Source organism: Poecilia reticulata, chromosome 7, assembly GCF_904066995.2.
Source record: "Poecilia reticulata chromosome 7, P_reticulata-male-v2, whole genome shotgun sequence".
Taxonomy (NCBI): Eukaryota; Metazoa; Chordata; class Actinopteri; order Cyprinodontiformes; family Poeciliidae; genus Poecilia; species Poecilia reticulata.
The window spans coordinates 27,428,616-27,446,978 of NC_088836.1; the positions used below are offsets into that span (position 1 = coordinate 27,428,616).

An 18,363-nucleotide genomic window follows, 5' to 3' on the forward strand; every position below is an offset into this window, starting at 1 on the left:
TTCACATTTCATAATTACTCTGATTGCAAGTGAATAGAAGAAATTTGCACCCTTGGGACTGAAAGATAAAAAATTAAAGGCATGACAAGAGAATAAAAAATAAAAGGGCATCCTGATTAAAGAGCATCATTATGACCAATATTCCTCTCGTTGAATTGCATCGTGGCTGGCAGCTCTGACACAAGCATCAGTGCCTGCGAATTATTAAATTAACATGCTGAAGGAGACGACTGTGAGACTGAATCAATGAATTTGTGCACTTGAATCTGTTATTTTTTTCTCTGCTGATCTAAAGATCGTCAAATCAACTGGAGGGGATGCATTGATTTCCACTATTTTCCTCCGTTTTTCAGTCAAAGGGGTTGAGGCGGCGGTGTTGCTCGCTGGCCTCTGGGAGACCCGGCTGTTTGGAAAACCAGCCCCAACAGAAATTAAATGTCACATCCTCTATGCAGCGCACTTAGCAGTGAAATTGGATTTTCTACAACATTGTTTGTCTGTTAGAAAATGCATGGCCTTGGTGGCTAAGGCGCAGAGGTATAAAAGAAAGAAGAAATCCATTCGGAGGCGGCCTCTAAATGAGACTGAAGTTTGATTGCGGGGTAAAAGTCAAAGGATGGAGGGCAGGAGTTACTATAGGGAGGAAGGAAGCTTTCTTGCAAGATGAAAAACGGCATCATCTGGTCAAACTTGAAGAAAAAAAAAGAGGAAAAGTGAGACAGGAAATTAAAGGGCACATAGAAGTGCCATCAGCATTGTGTTCAATCAGCTGTTTATCATTTGCTTAGAAACCTTGAGATTCTGCTTCCAATTTACCATCAGGAGGCCTCTGGCAGTCGCTGCATTATTGTGGCTGCATGTGTGATAAACAGAAAGGGAGCATCTGTCTTGGAGAGGCAAAGAGAATCCTAATGTGAATGCCAGGAACAAATCATAAATCCTCCACTTCGCCGTGCCCGTCAGCCACCCGCTTTACTTCTCACATCCAGGGTGCTGCCAAAACGTAGGAGAGGGGGGCTACGCACAGATTAAACACTCTGAAGACGTCGCAGGACAATGTGACGAAGGATATGAGGAGAGATCATAATAGGCTTTGAATAAGCACAGATTTCTGGAGCTATTGTACAATTCACAATACGCAGATAATAGCTTCCTTTCTACTCTACATTGTTCTTGCCTCACAAGCGTTTTCCTAAAGCAGTGCAGCCTTTAATCCAACAGCAGCACCCGTCACTGATTGCTGCAGAGAGCAGACACAAACTCCCATCGTGTTTTATTTCTGCACAATCCTGGCAGGATGCGGTTCGGCTGTTTCGGTGCATTAAATCCTTAAAAAATATCATTCACTAAAAAAATGTCTCCCTATCATTTAGAAACACCTGCAGGGCTTTGCAGAAGTATTCACACTGCTGGATCTTTCCTACATTTTGTCAAGTCACAACCAAAAACTTTAATCTGCTGGATTTTAAATAATCGATAAACAGAAAGTGGTGCATTATTATTATTATTATTATTATTATTATTATTATGAGTTTAAATCCCCAGAGTGTGCTTTGCATTTCTATTTAGCCCTTTGAGTCGATGCCACGTTTTGCTGAAATATTAGCAACGTCTACATCAGCTTTATGCATCTTCAGCTTGAATTGTTACCCCTAAACAAAATCCAGTGTTACTAACAGCCTTCAAAAGTCATCTAATCAGTAAACAGCATCAAATCCAGGATGAAGTTGGGTTATAAAATTCAACATCTCACATCCAATTCCAGTTCTACATGCTGAAAATGGGCGGGGTATAGAGAATCCAAAAATGGTAAAAGTATCACTACTTCAACATATTTTTACTGAAGTAAAAGTAAAAAGTTGACATCCAAGAAATTACTCAAGCAAAAGCAAAAAGTATTTGGTAAAACATCAAAACATCAATTATTTAATATTTAAAAATTACATCATCAGCTGGACCAAAATGTAAAGTTAAGTGGAAATTTGGTGTATTTTATGGACCAAAATGAAAATAATTCAAATAAATAACAAATACAAAAGAGTAAGAGTAAAAAGTATTTGGTAATAAAAAGTCTACTCAAGTACTGAGTAACCGACCAAGTTATCAATAATTTATTATTTAGAAATTACATACAAATATATAGTTAAGTTGAAATTTTGGCATTTTAAGGACCAAAATGACGATAATTCATATAAGTAACAAAAAAGATCAGGCGAAGGAAAATTTTTCCAGATCAGTTTCTTTCAGTGAAAAACTTATAAAACTTTACAAAAACTGGTGAATTTTTGGTTAAAACTTGTTTTTCATTCAGTGGGTAGAGAATCCAGAAATGTTGCTCAAGTAAGAGCAGAAATACTTTGTGGTAAAATTACTCAAGTGAAAGTAAAAAGAACAACATGATAAAAACACTTGTAAAAGTAAATTTTTACAAAAAGTTACTCAAGTAAATGTAACTATATGGCACAACTACAAACCTAAACCAAAACATGGCTGTCCACCAAAATTAATCTTTCTGCCTGCATGAGATACACTATTTGTGACAGAAACTAACTCTGCTCATCGTCCTCAACACCTCATGTGTTTCTTTGACCGGGAACAGGAGACTGGTCAGACTTTATGAAAATACAGAAAACTAAACTAAAAACCTGGGGTTTGATGTTTAAAAGGAGAAAAATACAAAACATGGAAGGATTTATATCAAACTAGTGAAATTTCAGAAATCCCTTTAACTGAGAATCTTTGTAAATTGATTTTTATGAATGTTATTCATCCAATCTGTCTGAGATCGAGCTACTCTGTTAAGGAAAATCGTCAGAAAATGTTGTTTCTACATAAGCAGAGAGACAAACCTCAGGAGACCAGCTGGTGCTTCTACAAAATATTCACTCAGGTTAGCAAAATGCAAACAACACATTCAGATTTTATTATGTATAAGAAATGTTTCCACACCGCAAAAACACAAAATCTTACCAAGTATTTCTGGTCCAGTATCAAGTGCAAATATCTTAGTAGACTTGAAATGAGACAAAACTAACTTCCAAGTAACTTCTCAGCAAGATATAGGAGCTTGTTTAAAGTAAATCATTTTTTAATATAGATTTTTTTTAAAAAAAAATACTAGTTCCATTGACTGTTTTTTCACTTGTAAAAAGACATTTTTCCTATTTTGGATGGAAGAAACTCCCAGTGGAACTAGTACGTTTTGCTTTATTGAATTAAAACAAGCTTGTTTATATTGTTGAAAAGTTACCAAGTTAGTTTTATCCTATGTAAAAAGAATAGACAATCATTCTTGGTAAAATTCTGAGTTTTTGCAGTGCAATTGTGTGTTAAGACTGTATGTTCTGGCTTACTACTTCAAAACCTACCATGCAAAAACAAAAAAATCTCACCAAGTATTTTTGGTCTATAGTTTCTAGTGCAAATATTTTGGTAAACTTGAAATAAGACAAAACTAATTTGAAACTAACTTTTCAGAAAGATGATTCAATAATTCCTTAATATTGAAGAAAAAGTGCTTGTTATACAACAAGACATTTTAACTTATAACATGAAAAAAATGTCTTCTTCCACTGGCAGATTATTTCACTTCTAACTAGAACTTTTTCGTTAAGATTAAGAAACTATTTACTTAAAACAAGCTCCTATTTCTTGCTGAAAATATATTTGTAAGTTATTTTTTTCTTATTTTAAGATATTTGCAGTAGAAACTGGACCGAAAGATTTTGTGTTTTTACAGTGCAATAAAATAAACCAAAGTTTGTGGTTGCAAATGAGACAAAATGTAAATGCATCTCATGGCATGAGGTTTCTGCAGCGTCCCCCTCCTGTTTCCATATCCTCTACTCCCACACAAGCACCAACTCAGAAAACAAAGTGGCCTAAATCAAACAGGCTTCGATGAGAGACATTTCCCTGCAGGTAATCTGCTTTGTCTTGCTGCTTTGTGTCAAAATCCCTAACTAGTTTCTTCACATTCTCTTTTATTTTAACAAAATATATTTATTTTCAACTCAGCAGGCGCCACCCCTGCAAACCTTCCTGAGCTTTTACGAAATCCAGTGAAGCGTTTTAACTTCACACGTCCATCCCTCTTCCTCGCACCTCTTCCCCTTCTTGCATCTCTGGCCGTCTTTGATAAACATCCCAACTGAGTGTAAATGGGCAGCGTGTCTAAGGGCAAGCGGACCGTATCCCATTTATCGTACTCCCGCTGCCGCCCTGAATGCACCGTTATCTGTTTTTCCTCTGCCGCTCCGAGAAGCCCGCCGCTCCTCTTCTGAATGCCAGAAACGGTGCTTGGCATAAAATGCTTCAGTCAGCGTAAATCCCCCCCCAGAGATAGAAAAAAAAAGAAAAGTGAGCGAGAGTGAAGAAAATGAAGGAGGAGAGATGAGAAGACAGCTAGAGACAGACTGGGAGAGGAATGGAGGATTCACAAACACAAAATGCAAATAGCCCATTTTCTGAGCAAACAGAATGCTTCCAGGTTATGTGCACCCAAGCTCATAATATAGTGTGCTTATATCCTTGAGTTTGCAGAAGAAGAAGGAAAGAAAATCCTGCTGATATCAAAGGAAATATGGTAATGACTTGCTATAAATCAGCCAAGCAGAGTCCCAAAGATCTGAGCCCGTTTCCTTTCGTAGATTTGTGAAAAACAGATTGAATGTATGCATAAGCGTTCAATAATTCAGTTAGTATGGAAGCTCTGTGTTTTGTGATGAATGCAGTAACACAGCAACAGGCTCATTCGTTCCCCACACACAGGGAAAATCTGATACGCAGTGATTAGTCGGGGGAAGAAAAAAAAAAGGAAACCCAGAGAGATACAGGAGACTGTGAGGCAGAACAAATGAGGGCAGAAGGAATTTTCTTGCAGGTTTTTAATAAAAATGTGGGAGAAAATGCGCCGAGGACTGTCATTTTCCTCTAATTTGGATCTCCTCCACCTCTGATTACTTGCACATAACACAGCTTGTCTTCGCTTTGAGCAAACGACTTGCAACTATGCGGGAATTTGCGAGGTGAGGAGTTACAAGTGCTGGGAAACTGAAGTAAAGATCTAGTTTTTCCTCGCCTTATCTAAAACCACCTGCGATTGTGAGGCTCTGCATGTTCCTATTAAAATTCCCTGCTGAACAGGCAGGGTTATTTCATTACCGCAGCTCCAACTTTCCCTCTTCTTTGATCCCCCTTTCACTTCTTTGCACCTCTTCTGCTAAACACTTCACAGCAATCTCTCCTCCCTTTCTCCTTCCTCTCTACCCACTGCAATGAGCCAGTTTAAATATTCAACTCCTCATATGTTATCCCAGTCATTTGGAGGGTGGGTGTTACAGACTGCTGCAGCTGCAGAAACAGAGCTCACACACGCACACACACGCACGCACGCACGCACGCACGCACGCACGCATGCACGCACGCACGCACGCATGCACGCCCTTTCCTGAACCTTGTCCTTCATGCTCTTGCAGCTTCTCTGTGTTGTTTGATAGAAATTACACGTCACCTTTGTTTAACAGCCACAAGTGGCCTGTCAAGACGTGTGGAGCTTTGTTAGCGGAGAATCTCTTGTCTTTAATATCTGAGGAAGATTTATGGCTGTGGATGTGTTCTGAATGCAAAACACTCGATAATGAAGTCTAGCGTCTATCCCAGGCCGCTTTGCTGGCGATATCAAACTTACCGGTCGAATGTTATACGCCAAGAGGACAAACCTCTTGTCTGCAGACACCTGGAATTTAGATGAGGACAGGTCCTGCAAGGCAGAATTAGGAGAAAATTAGGAGAAATTGAGAAACTTTTTGCACCGTTTTCTCATGTAGAAAAAGTAAAACAAGATTTTAAAGAAGTAAAAACGTACAAGAATGACCAGTACAGGCAATGAAAATAACTTTTTTTTATATAACGTCACCCATCTGTGTGCAAATTTGAAGTCAGATTCTGTTAAAACATTACAAGACTTAATTTAGCAGTAGGTTATTCAGTTTAACCCTTCGAGATGACACAACCAAATTTGCAGCACCGTAACTCCACCACACTTTGCGTTATCTGAAAAATTCCAGCAGTTTCTGAAAGGGGAGACGTTGCTCTTTTCAGCCGATATCAGGTTATTACGGTAATTTCACTCCCACCATAGCAAGGAGTCAAATTAATCTGAAGGAGGTTCTTTTAATAGATGATAAATTGCAAAACTAACTGCTAAATATTGAAAGTTACAGTTGTTATGGATAAATGGGCAAATATATAATTACTTACAGGGCATTTAAAAAACTTTGCACCATTAAAATAGGCAAAAAATAGCTAAAAGCTAGCTAAAAGGGTTAAACAATGATGTCCATAATGGCTATACTGAAAGGGATTTCTACCATCTGTACAACAAAGATGTCATAACGGTTTATGCAAATGTCATTTTATGAACCTTAAAACCATCATTATTTTTTAACTGGGTGGTTATTTGCACAGAAACCATTAGAGAAGCTGAGGTAGGATGCACCAACAATGATCTTTGTATGAAGCACGTATTGAGAACGAAACATATAAAGCAACAAAAAAAAAATTTTTTTTATCAGTTTAAATGGAAAATGGCATCAACAGCTCATATTTTGGATGACTCTATCAAGTAGCATCATGCTGATTTATGCCTAAAAGTACCAATTAGGATTTTACTGGGCAAAACAGAAGTATTATGTTTTGTCCAGAACCAGAAGTGACTCTTTCTTTGCTCTGAAGAATCTCGAATGGACCGTCACACAGTCGTAATGTGGATTGTAATCAAAGAAATAGTCATCTTAATCTTCTTCGGAGAAAGGGGATACAGTGTGCTTTGGACCATGCAAACTGTTCTAAGCAGCAAATTAAAAAAGCCAGGCTCTGTGCTGGTATGGGTATCAGTGCTATACCACTGTTACTGCAGCATTATTGCAGAAAAGAACACTTCACTAAATTGGAAAGCATGCAGTCTTGAAGAAAGTGTAATTTCCAGGAACGTCCTTGCACCATTTACCAAGATACTACAAAGCTAAATTATTAAACACAAAGATATAACTGCATATTTGAAAAAAAAAAAAAAAGAAAAAGGTAAGTGTACTGAATTTTACCTGTCCCTGAAGAATGACTGAGTGGAGAATTTTAGAACAGGAAGTAATAACAAAAACTGCTTTGACACCTTGAGATGTGTTTGCAGAAAAATGTGGAGAAAAAAAACCCCACAGCAAAGCAACAACATTTTAGAATTGGATAAAATGAAAACATAAAGTTCTAAAAGCTTTACTGCCTCAACATTTCTGAAATGTGTTGAACTATTAAGGGGAAACACTTGCAATGACATAAAACAGCCAAATGTCAGAAGAGTTATTTATACTGTAAGTTCTACTCAGATTTATTAATATCCTCTTTATTTATTTTCATTTAGGAACACTTAGTTATAATAACCACATTCAGTTATTTATACCCTCTTAATACAAGCCAATAAAAATAAATTATCTTAATTTAGAAAGATAAAGACACTGACCTCTAAGACAAAGTGTCTTAAAAAAGATTCATGCAAGCTTCTTCTAATCTGTAATTAGTGGAGTACCTCAGTGCCTCCTTGCAAACCATCTTTGAATATTAAACAACATCCACCTTCTTTAAAAGCGAATGTGAATATCTGGCATAAAACTATATCTTCTCAATTTGTGTCTGGTTTTTGGGTGACAACCACAGGTGAAAGTAGTTTTAAATTCTTGGGGGTACTATGACAAAAAATAAATAAATAATAAAATAAAATAAAAATATATATATAAATATATAAAAGCTGGGTAGCTCTTGCATTGTTACAGAATGGAGCTGTATTTCCCTCAGCCTACTGACTGCAATGTTGACACCTTGAGATGCCATGAGACCTAAATCCTGAACATCATGGCATGGAGTGCATCCCAGTTTTCCATGTCTAGCATATAACCATTCATTTTAGCTTTTAAACTGGTTATATTGATCCTGTGTCCAGACAGAGGGATAATCAGTAGCCCAGCATCATGACCTGTTTGTTCTGAAGATCCTGCAGCTTCCACTTCTCTTCCTAACATGATGCCTCCTCACCCTGACTCTCATACTGACTAGAGGAACCACAGAGCTCTGTTAGGTTAAAAGCACATCTACTGAAGTTGGGATGTTTTTCCTCCAACAGGTTCCAGAGGATTCACCTCAAACCAGATGTTGGACTAGATTTTATTTCAATGCCATTTGTGAATGTTAGAGCCTCATTTTCAACAGTGGAGTTATAAAGGTTGAAAAAGGTCATCATTTTGGATAAAGTCTTATCAACATCAATATTTCCACTAAATAGGAGGCAAAAAAATTGTTTGATAAAGGAAAAGCCTCTCAGACTCTGAGTCCGACAGCACCAAACTATTTTTTAAATATTAGACAATTAATTTAATTTCACATAATTATCGTGGTAGAAGCCATTTGTTTGTTAAATACTTAATGAAACGTATTTACCGTGTTTGATGTTTGTTGTAAATGACGTATAGTCACAAAGAACGAGGTAATTAGTCCAAGTTTGTCGTTTATTGTATGTACAGAAACTACAGCGGCTGTGATGCGCCAAGACAAAGGTAAAATAACCTGAACAGATGATCAACTCTAAACCACTCGCACCTTTTTACTCTCAGTCTCTCTCTGTCATTTAAGCACACCCGTTGCCATGGCAACCTCCTGCGCTCCACAAGCCGACCAGAGATTACTAAAAACATAACATTTAGTCCGTTACGATATTAGGTTTGCAGGCTTCAGATTTATTTTGCGATTATTAATAAGCGCTCCCCTCCCCTAAACACAGAGGTGGTTGATTAGTTAATTTTAAACTCCTGCTCTGCTCGTTATTTTGGTAATGGAACCGAAACGCACAGAATTGCACAACACCTTGTAGAAACAATAATCACTGAGATTATTATTGTTGGGTCATTAATTTGAACATGTTTTGTCGATTTTTTGTTGTTGCTCTTTCATAAAGTTACGAACGTTTTAAGCGATCCAGAGGAGGACGTGCTGGTCTCAGCCTCCTGGCTGCGTTCAGTTTCTCACCTAATGCGGAGATCAACTCAAAACCTTCCACGATCGACATATTGCGCCGCTGCTCTAGCAAAGAACAAACAGTTCAGAAACAATATGAAATGGGGAAAAAAGTAATTTATTAACTGATTAAGTTGTGTTTTAGATTGTTCTTGAAAAACGAATCAGTCAAGGCTAATAGTGGGTGCACTCACGACTGCACAGTGAACCCACTGATTCTTTACAGCAGACAGCCGCTCCCCTCTCTTGCAGGTACTGCGAAACCCCGCTAAATCTTTTAGGGATACGCAGTACCCTGCCGTACCCCCTTACTTTCACCCCTGGTGACAACACACCAATCATGGACATGATTAATGATTTAATTGAGATTTTACATCTTTCCAGGATGAGAACTTAGGATTCAAATATATACACAATATTTGGGTAAATGTCCGTTTTGAAAGTCTTATTGCTTTTGTCATAAAACTTCTTGGCAAAATTGATACATGATGTTGATTCAATTTTGGCACAGACTAATAGTTTTGAAGCAAATTCCACAAATTTATGCAAGAGTTGATGTCAGTGACCTTTCATATGCCTAATGATAGTTTATCCACTAAAAAATGTTTTTTTGTGAGTTTAGGATCGTTTTGTTAGTTTCAACCCTGTGGTAGTTTGAGGTTTAGTTAAAATATTTTCTTCATCCTTATTTCTATGGAGAACTGAAACTAATATAGTTAAACCTAAAAGAATAAATGTATATATTTTATTTTTTCTTTTTCTTACACTTGCATTATTGTTTTTACATTTTCTTGTCTCCTCTTCTTCCTTTAAAAAAAAAAAAGCCTCATTATGCCTCAGTCATTTCATCCAATTTGCATCCTGGGATGTTGTTTTATGCAAAATACACATTTTGCAATTTTTTGTACTTCCATTTGGATTTCTACTGCTTAATAAACCAACCCAGCTCGTTTTTTTTAGCAACAACTCAGTATATTGAGAATATAACGTCACAACTGCCCTCACCTAGCAACCCCAGCCCGTTACCTAGCAACCCCAGGAGCGCTCCGCCTGTCACCTAGCAACCCAAATTCAGTTCCAGCACATTTGGTCAGCTGGACAAGTGTTTTGTTGTTGACTTACTATCCAGAAACTACTTTCTAAATTCTTGCTGGTTGAGCATGATGCTCTACTTCGGCTTTTTCATGGCATACGGTTGAATAATTAAGCTTTCTGCAGTGTAGTGGAGTTCTGCTAACAGCAGCTTGTTTGGATTTAAAGTGACAAGAAAGCCCAAAACAGGTCATTTTAAAACAGGCAGAAGTGAGCAGACTAAAATCTCATTATCTAAATGATTTTGTGCAAATAATGTAATGAATAAGCTTTATAGGAAACATTACAGGTCACCTGTCACATAAACAGATAATTGACTCAGAATCATATTTATCTGTGTGTTTTGATATTTATGAAAGAAAATATTTGCTTTTGTTTGTTTTTTATAGAAGCAGAGATGAAAAACCAACATCTCGACACAGGGAAGACACTTATCATACTGACAACACAACCCTGCTTTGAGCATGGCTGCGATGACCCACATAAGTCTGTTAGTGTCGAGCAGAGGCGGTGTTCAAAACGATGCCTTCGCACGGAAAGATCTCTTTGAAGACACAGGCAGAGGGCTCACAGAAGAGACAGATTGGGGGGGAAATATGCGCCGATACCGTCAACGTGCCAAGTCTGTTTTTGTGTAAAATGCGCCATGTGGTGCCGCAGCTCCCCATAGCATCTGTCTCCCAATTTTAATTTCTATCGACCTATTTGTTCATTCTTTGTGTTAATGTGAGACAGTCAATTCTGCGAGCTGTCCTACCAGAGAGCTGTTGTCCAGCAGAGTTGTGGTTAGGTTGTTGCTGAGGGTGAATGTCAGGACATGTCCCTCTCTGGTGCGCAGCGCCACTTCATTCTCTGTTAGGGTAAAAGCAGATGGAGATGGTTTGTTTTTTGAATATGTATGGAAAAAAACACAGCGTGAAGCTCGATGTCAAAACTTTTTCTCTTTTTTTTTCCCCCTACATATTCAAGGGAGTGGGTGGAAGTAGAAACTTGAAGAAAAAAAAATAGACTTCTTAACCACCTGCATAATCTTACATGGGTTTTGTTTTAACATTATAAATGTGAAGTTTGTCAAAATTGGTTTACTAACTCTTTAAATTAATCTTTTTTAAAGTTATTTTCTCCTGACATTTATTGTTGCTATGTAAGTTCCGTTTCTGCCGCCCATGGCAGTTGGTGGTTGCCGTAGCAACCAGTAACTGACAGCTCTCCCCATTTTTTCTTTTCTCGGTTGTCTGTAACTGTGGGATGCATTACAATCAGCTCCATGTTTTATTTACAAGTATTGTACTTTGGCACATATTTTTAGACACATTTAATTAGGTACAGAGTTTTTTCATGTATAATTTTGTGTATGTTTTTAACTGTTAGCATAATTAATTTTATCTGCTGTGTTTAATGTTACAACCGCCAACTGCAGTCACAGTTCACTGGGAACAATTACTTTGTAATTTGTTTTAGGCCTTTTTGTATTTTAATTTATTTAATGTTTATGGGCAGAAGCTGCTGGACTGATATTTAATTTTGACTACAGTGGACGATTAATTATTGTTTCTTTAAATTTCACTAAGAAAAACAAAGCTAGCATCAACAACAACAATTGACTAACAATATTACATTTTATATCCAGGAGTAATCATATGTTTGTATGATGATTTGAACAGTTTTATGTTTGGACGTCAGCTAAGTTCAGTGTTCAAATTATCCCACAGTTTGTCTCCAATTACTTACAAAAGTTTTTTCTAGTATTTCTGAATTTGCATGTTTTAAACTTATAAAATTTGCTCCTTGGTCTTAAACAGTTTTTCAATGTCGTTTCAATATTCATGTTTAGCTTAAAGAATTAGATCTTCAACAGTTTAGGTTTCACAAATCTAGTTAAATTGTAAGTGTTTTCCAAATACCCAACCATATGGATTATACTTCTCTTTTTTGTGGTATTGTTAATACTTGAAGGGTAGTTTCGTAATTATTGCCCCAGACTTCTGCACAATAACTTAAATAGGGTAAGATTGATGAATAGCAGAGCAAATGTAATACATTTTGTTGTATAACCAACTTGGCTTTATTTAATGGGGATTTACTTTTAGTTTATCCTCAATAATCACACCTAGAAATTGGTGTCATTGACAGTGATGGGCAGTTCCCACTATAACGTTATTTTTGTTGTGTTTTATTTAAGTTTGTTCATTTTATCCTTCCACTGTTGTTCCACGTCATTTCCAACATAAAAAAATGATAGTATCATTGGCAAATAGTACACATTTCATCATCTCAGGTCCAACAGGTCATTGAAACACGGATCCTCACCGTTCAACCATGCCGCACAGGGATCGTGAACTTTAAACTCCTCGCTCTCTAGATCCTCCATGGTCACATGGGAGTGGAGTAACAAGTGAGACTCGTCTTTGAAAGCAGACAGACAGAGCAAGCTATGAGAAGCCTTTGTTCACATGAAAGCAGGGCTTGGCCCACTTCTTAGCATCATGCTGGATTTATCTCTTCAGAATAGCATAGTTAGGCTACGTTCCACTATTTCAGGGTTCAAAAACCTATCAGTTCAATCTAAAGGATGTTTTTTTTAACACAATCAGTTATAATAATTTCCAAAACTTACACTTTGATTAAAATCAACAAGCGATAGCAAACAGGAATTAAATTTATTATTGATTACTGATGTGCATTCCTTAATGATTGATTAAGCAAAAACAACAAACACACTCACAAATAAAAATAAAGCTTCATCACTACCTCCACTCTACTGCACAAATCAAAGGAAATGAGCATTCAAAATATATTCACCCCTTACAGATTTATTCTGTTTTAGCTTCTTCGTCATACTTAAATTTTTCAGAGCATCAAAATAATTTTAAATCCAATAAATGATGATTTTATTTGTAAAGGAAGTACTATTTCTATATAACAATCAACTTCTCTTTAGGAGGCCACAAACAGGCAACATTTTTCATTTAAATCCTATTGGCACATATTTACTTCCATACATTTACTTCTATAACAGGCTTAGGGAGTACTTTTTAACTTTTCCTAAAGTATCCAATGCAGGGTAGATTAAATCGTTTTATTCCCTCAGTAAATGAATTTATAATTTCAGGTTTAGTTGTCTGATATTAAAATGTGTTTGAAATATATATAAAAAAGTAAAACAGAGAAGAAATCTGTTGGGATCCAATTTTCAAATCTGTTGGTAACATCAAGCAAAGTCGCACATGCTTCATGTTTTGGAAGCCGCCTGCAGGGATAAAAAGTTGTTTTGACTTGATCTAAAAGTCAGCAGATGCCACTTCAAAGTGCCAAAAAAAAAGCAGTGAAAGAAGGTCTGCATTCAAATTGAGAGAGTTCAGCGAGTGGAGAAGATTTCAGCGCTGACAAGATCGATGCCCCTCTCACGTTTGTCCTTCAGAAGTGAGGACTCAGAAACTAAATTAGCAAAACGAAATGGAAGCCAGGGGACACATCCAGCTCTATAGCATACTAATTAACACCTTATATCTTGTTTGTTTAATGGTGGTGCTAAAACCAAAGTCTTAAAGGAAAAAGTCCCAGTTTATTGGGTCTTATAATCTCTCTGAGACTATTTGACCGAGAGCAGTAACTTCTTGGAGTTTCCCCTGGTTGCCTGGCAACTGCTATGAACCAAAAAAAGAGAGAGTCAAAGAGATATTTAACCTCTCAAAAAGACTAAACTGTTTTATTTATGATGTGGTTCTTGTACAGATTAAACAAACATGCTTCAGAAGGAGGCGCCCGTAGGTGGATTTTTTTTTTCTTCACTTTACAACAGAGCCTGATTAGTTCTTCCTTCCTTTCCTGCTCTTTGGTGTGAAGTTAAAGGCTTCTGGCTGCAGACATGAGAGTTAAATTGGTGTTTTTTTATGCAGCTTTCAAAGCCATGGATCCAAATTGTGCTTTCCACTTTAATGCTGCCGCCTCTTTTCTTACCGGGCGTGAGGACGACGACGGAGAGGGTGACCAGGGACATGACGGCCAGGATCACCACCATGGCGATCCCGATGCCCTTCCAGTTCCTCGGCGGACCGTCTGAACTCCCCAGGTCCTGAAGCAGGAGAGAGAAAACAAATGCGGTGATGAATGCGAGCCGAGCTAAAAGAGAGGACATTAGTGCCGCTTCATTTCCACCGTCAGAGAAATCGGTTTGCTGAGCCACGGGGGACCGGGACCAATCTGCAGCATTACTTAGACTCCAACAAATTGCACAAGTTTTCAGCTGGAGAACTGCGTGAAACTGTTGCTTTTAGGAGAGCGGTTTTTAATTGGGGAAGAAATTAAAACTGACACATAGTTCTTCTTTTACTTTGCTTCATTTCACATGAAATTATAGGCTTTTTACTTTGGAGGAAGGTTAATGGTGAAATACGTTCCCCGAAACTGAAACACTCTTTAAACGATATATACGCGTCTCCAAATTGATTTTTGTTTACTGAAATAATAAAAAACAAAAATTTATAGCACTCTTTATATTGTAATTGCACATTTTATGCAGTAGATTTCTTATACACATAAAAAGTTATTCTAAATTCAGTCCGACAGACACATTTTAACAGGTCTTTCTTTTATGATATATATAGACATTCATGGTTGTTTTTGTTTTATTACAGATGGAAACTTAGCTTAAGCTAAATCTGGTGCAAAGTATTTTTTAGTAATGTTTTTTTTCTGAGCATTGTTAATATTAACTGTAAAAGAAAGAATAAACTATAAAAAACAGGCTTGTTAAAGCAAATATGAGGAGAACTGTCATTTTTTGAAGAAAAATAAATCTAAACAGATGTAAGAATAACATTATTTTGCAATAGATTTGTAGCTTTAATTAGCCACAATGTATCTTTTTTACAATCAGAGGAAATAAAACTTATATTTAATTGTTGCCATAAACAGTCATACAAACCAATAAACATTATGAAGAAATAATTCATAATTTGTTTTATGAGTAAAATCTAAAACGTAAGGTGTGCACTTCTGTTTAATCACGTTTCTCTGCAACATCTGCTGGAAAACGAATCAGCCTCAGTTTTGTGTCTTTTTTTTATTTCTAACAGGGTTTTCCTGTATTTAGCTTCATCCATCTTCCCATTAGCACTGAGCTGCTTTCCTGTTCCTGATAAAGAGAAACATCCCCAAACAAGGATGCAGCAAATTCCCCGTATTCAGGGTGTAAATCACTGCGATCTGGTATGATTAGCTGCGTTTCGTCTGTAGGTAAACAATTTAAAATTTTGGTCAACAGAGTAAAGGATACGGAAGAGGATTAGGGCCACTGGAAAAAATAAAATAAAACTGAGGAAAAAAAGACAGAATTCTGAGATGAAAGTCAGAATTCTGAGATTAAAGTCAGAATTCTGAGAAAAAAGTCAGAACTGTTTTATTTTTTTCTCCAGTGGCCCTAATCCTCTTCTGTAAAAGGAGGCAGTAAATACTTGTGACACTGGACTTATATTTGTTAAAAAATTAATAAAGCTGAAATGATTAATCATATTAATGACGATTAATCGATTATATGAATGATCATTAATTTTGCAGTTGATAAATCATTAACTTCAGTGAACAAACTCAAAACAAGGTCATTTGCTGAAAGAACAACACACTCAAGTGGTAATTAAGCCAAAACTGTACAAACATTTTGAAAACAAGATTAAAAAAAGTATTTTTCTGTAAATATTTTCTACCCAGAATTCCTAAAGTGGCATTTTTAGCTTCACCCATTTCAAATCCTGTAAATAAAAATCTATTTGCCTTCCACTTATACACATATTTATGTTAGAAGTATTTTTTAGCTGTAGATGAATCCTTTGCTACAAATGATCAAGAGTGCACTAAAGGAATGCAGTGTTGCTGTATTTTAGGAAATAAAAGGCTTAATTTCTGATTTATTTGCATCTTTTAATCCTTTTTTAATATTAAATAAAAAATTAATTAAGTGGTTAAATGTAAAATCTGTAGAATGTGCCAATTTTTAAAACCGATTAATCATTTAACCTTCAGAATAATCGATTACTAAAACAATCGTTAGCTACAGTTCTAAAAATTAACCATGTCATTTTAGGTTCACTTCCAAAATATGAACAATTTTGTGTTATCAAATAAAATCTCAATAAAATATTGAGATTTTATTGATCTTTGTGATCATGACATGAAAAAATAAGGGGGGAAAACACAGAAGGTCTTTTTTACAGGACTGAATCAAAAGCTATGACTTTGTCACTGGTGAAAAATCAAAGTTTTAAAATGTATTTTGAACCTCATGAACCATTCGGTCTCCAGGGTAAGAGCTGGTGTGCTTGTGCCTCAGCTCTCTGCAGAGCCACATTTCCATTTTGTTGTTTCTCTCCCCTGAATCAAAAACACATCAAACTGATTAAATTATGATCTTTTCCAGGCAGCACTGCACACATGCTGAGCTCCATTTTCCCCTGTATCCAAAAACAACGGTGAATTATTTTGTTTTTTTGGAGAAAAAACAGTTTGTAGCACCGATTTGCTCAGTTAAGCCCTAGATTTCTGTTAAATCTGTTCGGTACAGCAGCTAGCACATCCAGCTGTCTGTCAGTGTGATACTTAGCCTCCCATTCACACCTGCTCTCAATTTGTGATTACAACAGTTTATTGTCAAGCTCAGTTTTCGACGGTCAGTATTCTTGTTTTTGGGGTTACTTTGCTCGGTGCCAGATCATCGTCAGCCTGTCTGCTCCGTTTCTCCTGTTAACAAAAGTTACTGCAGCAGCCAAATAGAGTTCGTGCGTCGTTTAAATCTACAAACACTGCAAAAATCTAATAATACCAAGTATTTTTCTCTAGTTTCTAGAACAAATATTGTTTGTAAGAAGCAGTAAGTTTTTCTCTAACCTTCTTTTTAGTGCTAGAGGACATGTATCAAACTCCAGGCCTGGGCGTCAAATCTGCCATTTTTTTAAATCTGCTGTTGCATCAAACTTAATAAGCCAGTTTTTTTTACTGCACTAACTTCTCTTTCCTCACCACACCTCTTAGCATAACATCAATAATTCTTAATTTTGACAACAAAGTGTTAATTCTACTGGAATAAGTGAGATAATCAATGGAAATAGTACTTTTTTATCAATATGGAGCAATTATTGACTCATATCTTGCTGAAAGGTTAGTTTTGTCTTAATTCAACTGTACTAAGATATTTGCACTAGAAACTTAATTAAAATACGGGATAAAATTTTGTTTTCAAAGTAGGAAGAGTGATCTGCTACTCTACTGTTACTGAAGGTGCAACTTTGTCCCAAATTTGAATAATGTATTTGGCATGAATTGGTTTTACACCATCCATCCATCATCTGCACCTGCTTGTCCTTGCAGGGTTGCTGGTGCTTATCTGCAGTGGGCAACACAGAAACACACACATGAATGCACACACTCAGAATAAAGACTTTAGAGAGACCAACAAGCTGCAACATTCGTGGGACTGAGTGAAGAAGCCACGAATGCATTCAGACACTGGTGCAAAAAGTGGGTATGTATGCAGTGTTTGCAACGCATTGGGGCGCTGCATTAAAGGGGCGCTGCACTAGAGGGGCGCAAAAACGATGTGGGGATTTTTTTTTCTAGCCAACATTTTATGTACTTAGTTGTTTGTGTATGAATTGATCAATAACAGAGGAACAGCACTGATTAGGCGCCCCTACCCTCCCATACAGGTAGCTTGGGCTCACGTCCCTTCAAGAACGCGCTGAGAAGCAATTTTTTTCTTTTAAATTTGTAAATAAATTTCTTATAAATTCTGCAGCCAGGTCCTTCTCAAACAACAATGGTGGGTAACTATGGCAACCAGTGACAGTTTAAAAGCCCGCCTACTTTTTCTGCAGTCAGGCGCATCTGCTGTGTTAATAAAAAAATCCGAAATGAAACTGTGACATCACAATTTGACGTCACAATGCAACTCCAAAGGCACACAGCAAATTCAAAAGTGTTAAATGTTTTGGTGTTAGTAGACTTTGTGCAAAAGCAGAGTTAATTTTACACTTAGTCACATTCTGTTTATGTAACTCTGGGGTGTATATTATTAGTAGTTAAAATCCAGTGTTAAAACAAAGTGTTTCCATATCAAATCTAGAGGTGTTAAAATAGAATCAATGACTCTTTACTTAACTCTGAACTCCACCAGCGGTTCCAACACTGAAGGAGTTAATTCACTGAGGGGGCGTTTAC

At 36.7% G+C, this 18,363-nt stretch overlaps 1 protein-coding gene across 1 annotated transcript in view; it reads right to left on the reverse strand.

Annotated features, from left to right (window-relative positions):
• LOC103467786 (inactive dipeptidyl peptidase 10) overlaps positions 1-18,363 on the reverse strand; it is a 54,070-nt gene that overhangs the window by 23,521 nt on the left and 12,186 nt on the right. The window contains exons 2-5 of the mRNA XM_017305915.2: positions 14,113-14,227; positions 12,463-12,558; positions 10,910-11,004; positions 5,690-5,761 (exon numbers count right to left, since the gene is read on the reverse strand). Coding sequence (XP_017161404.1) covers positions 5,690-5,761; positions 10,910-11,004; positions 12,463-12,558; positions 14,113-14,227 — 378 coding nt within the window. The remainder of the gene's footprint in view (positions 1-5,689; positions 5,762-10,909; positions 11,005-12,462; positions 12,559-14,112; positions 14,228-18,363) is intronic.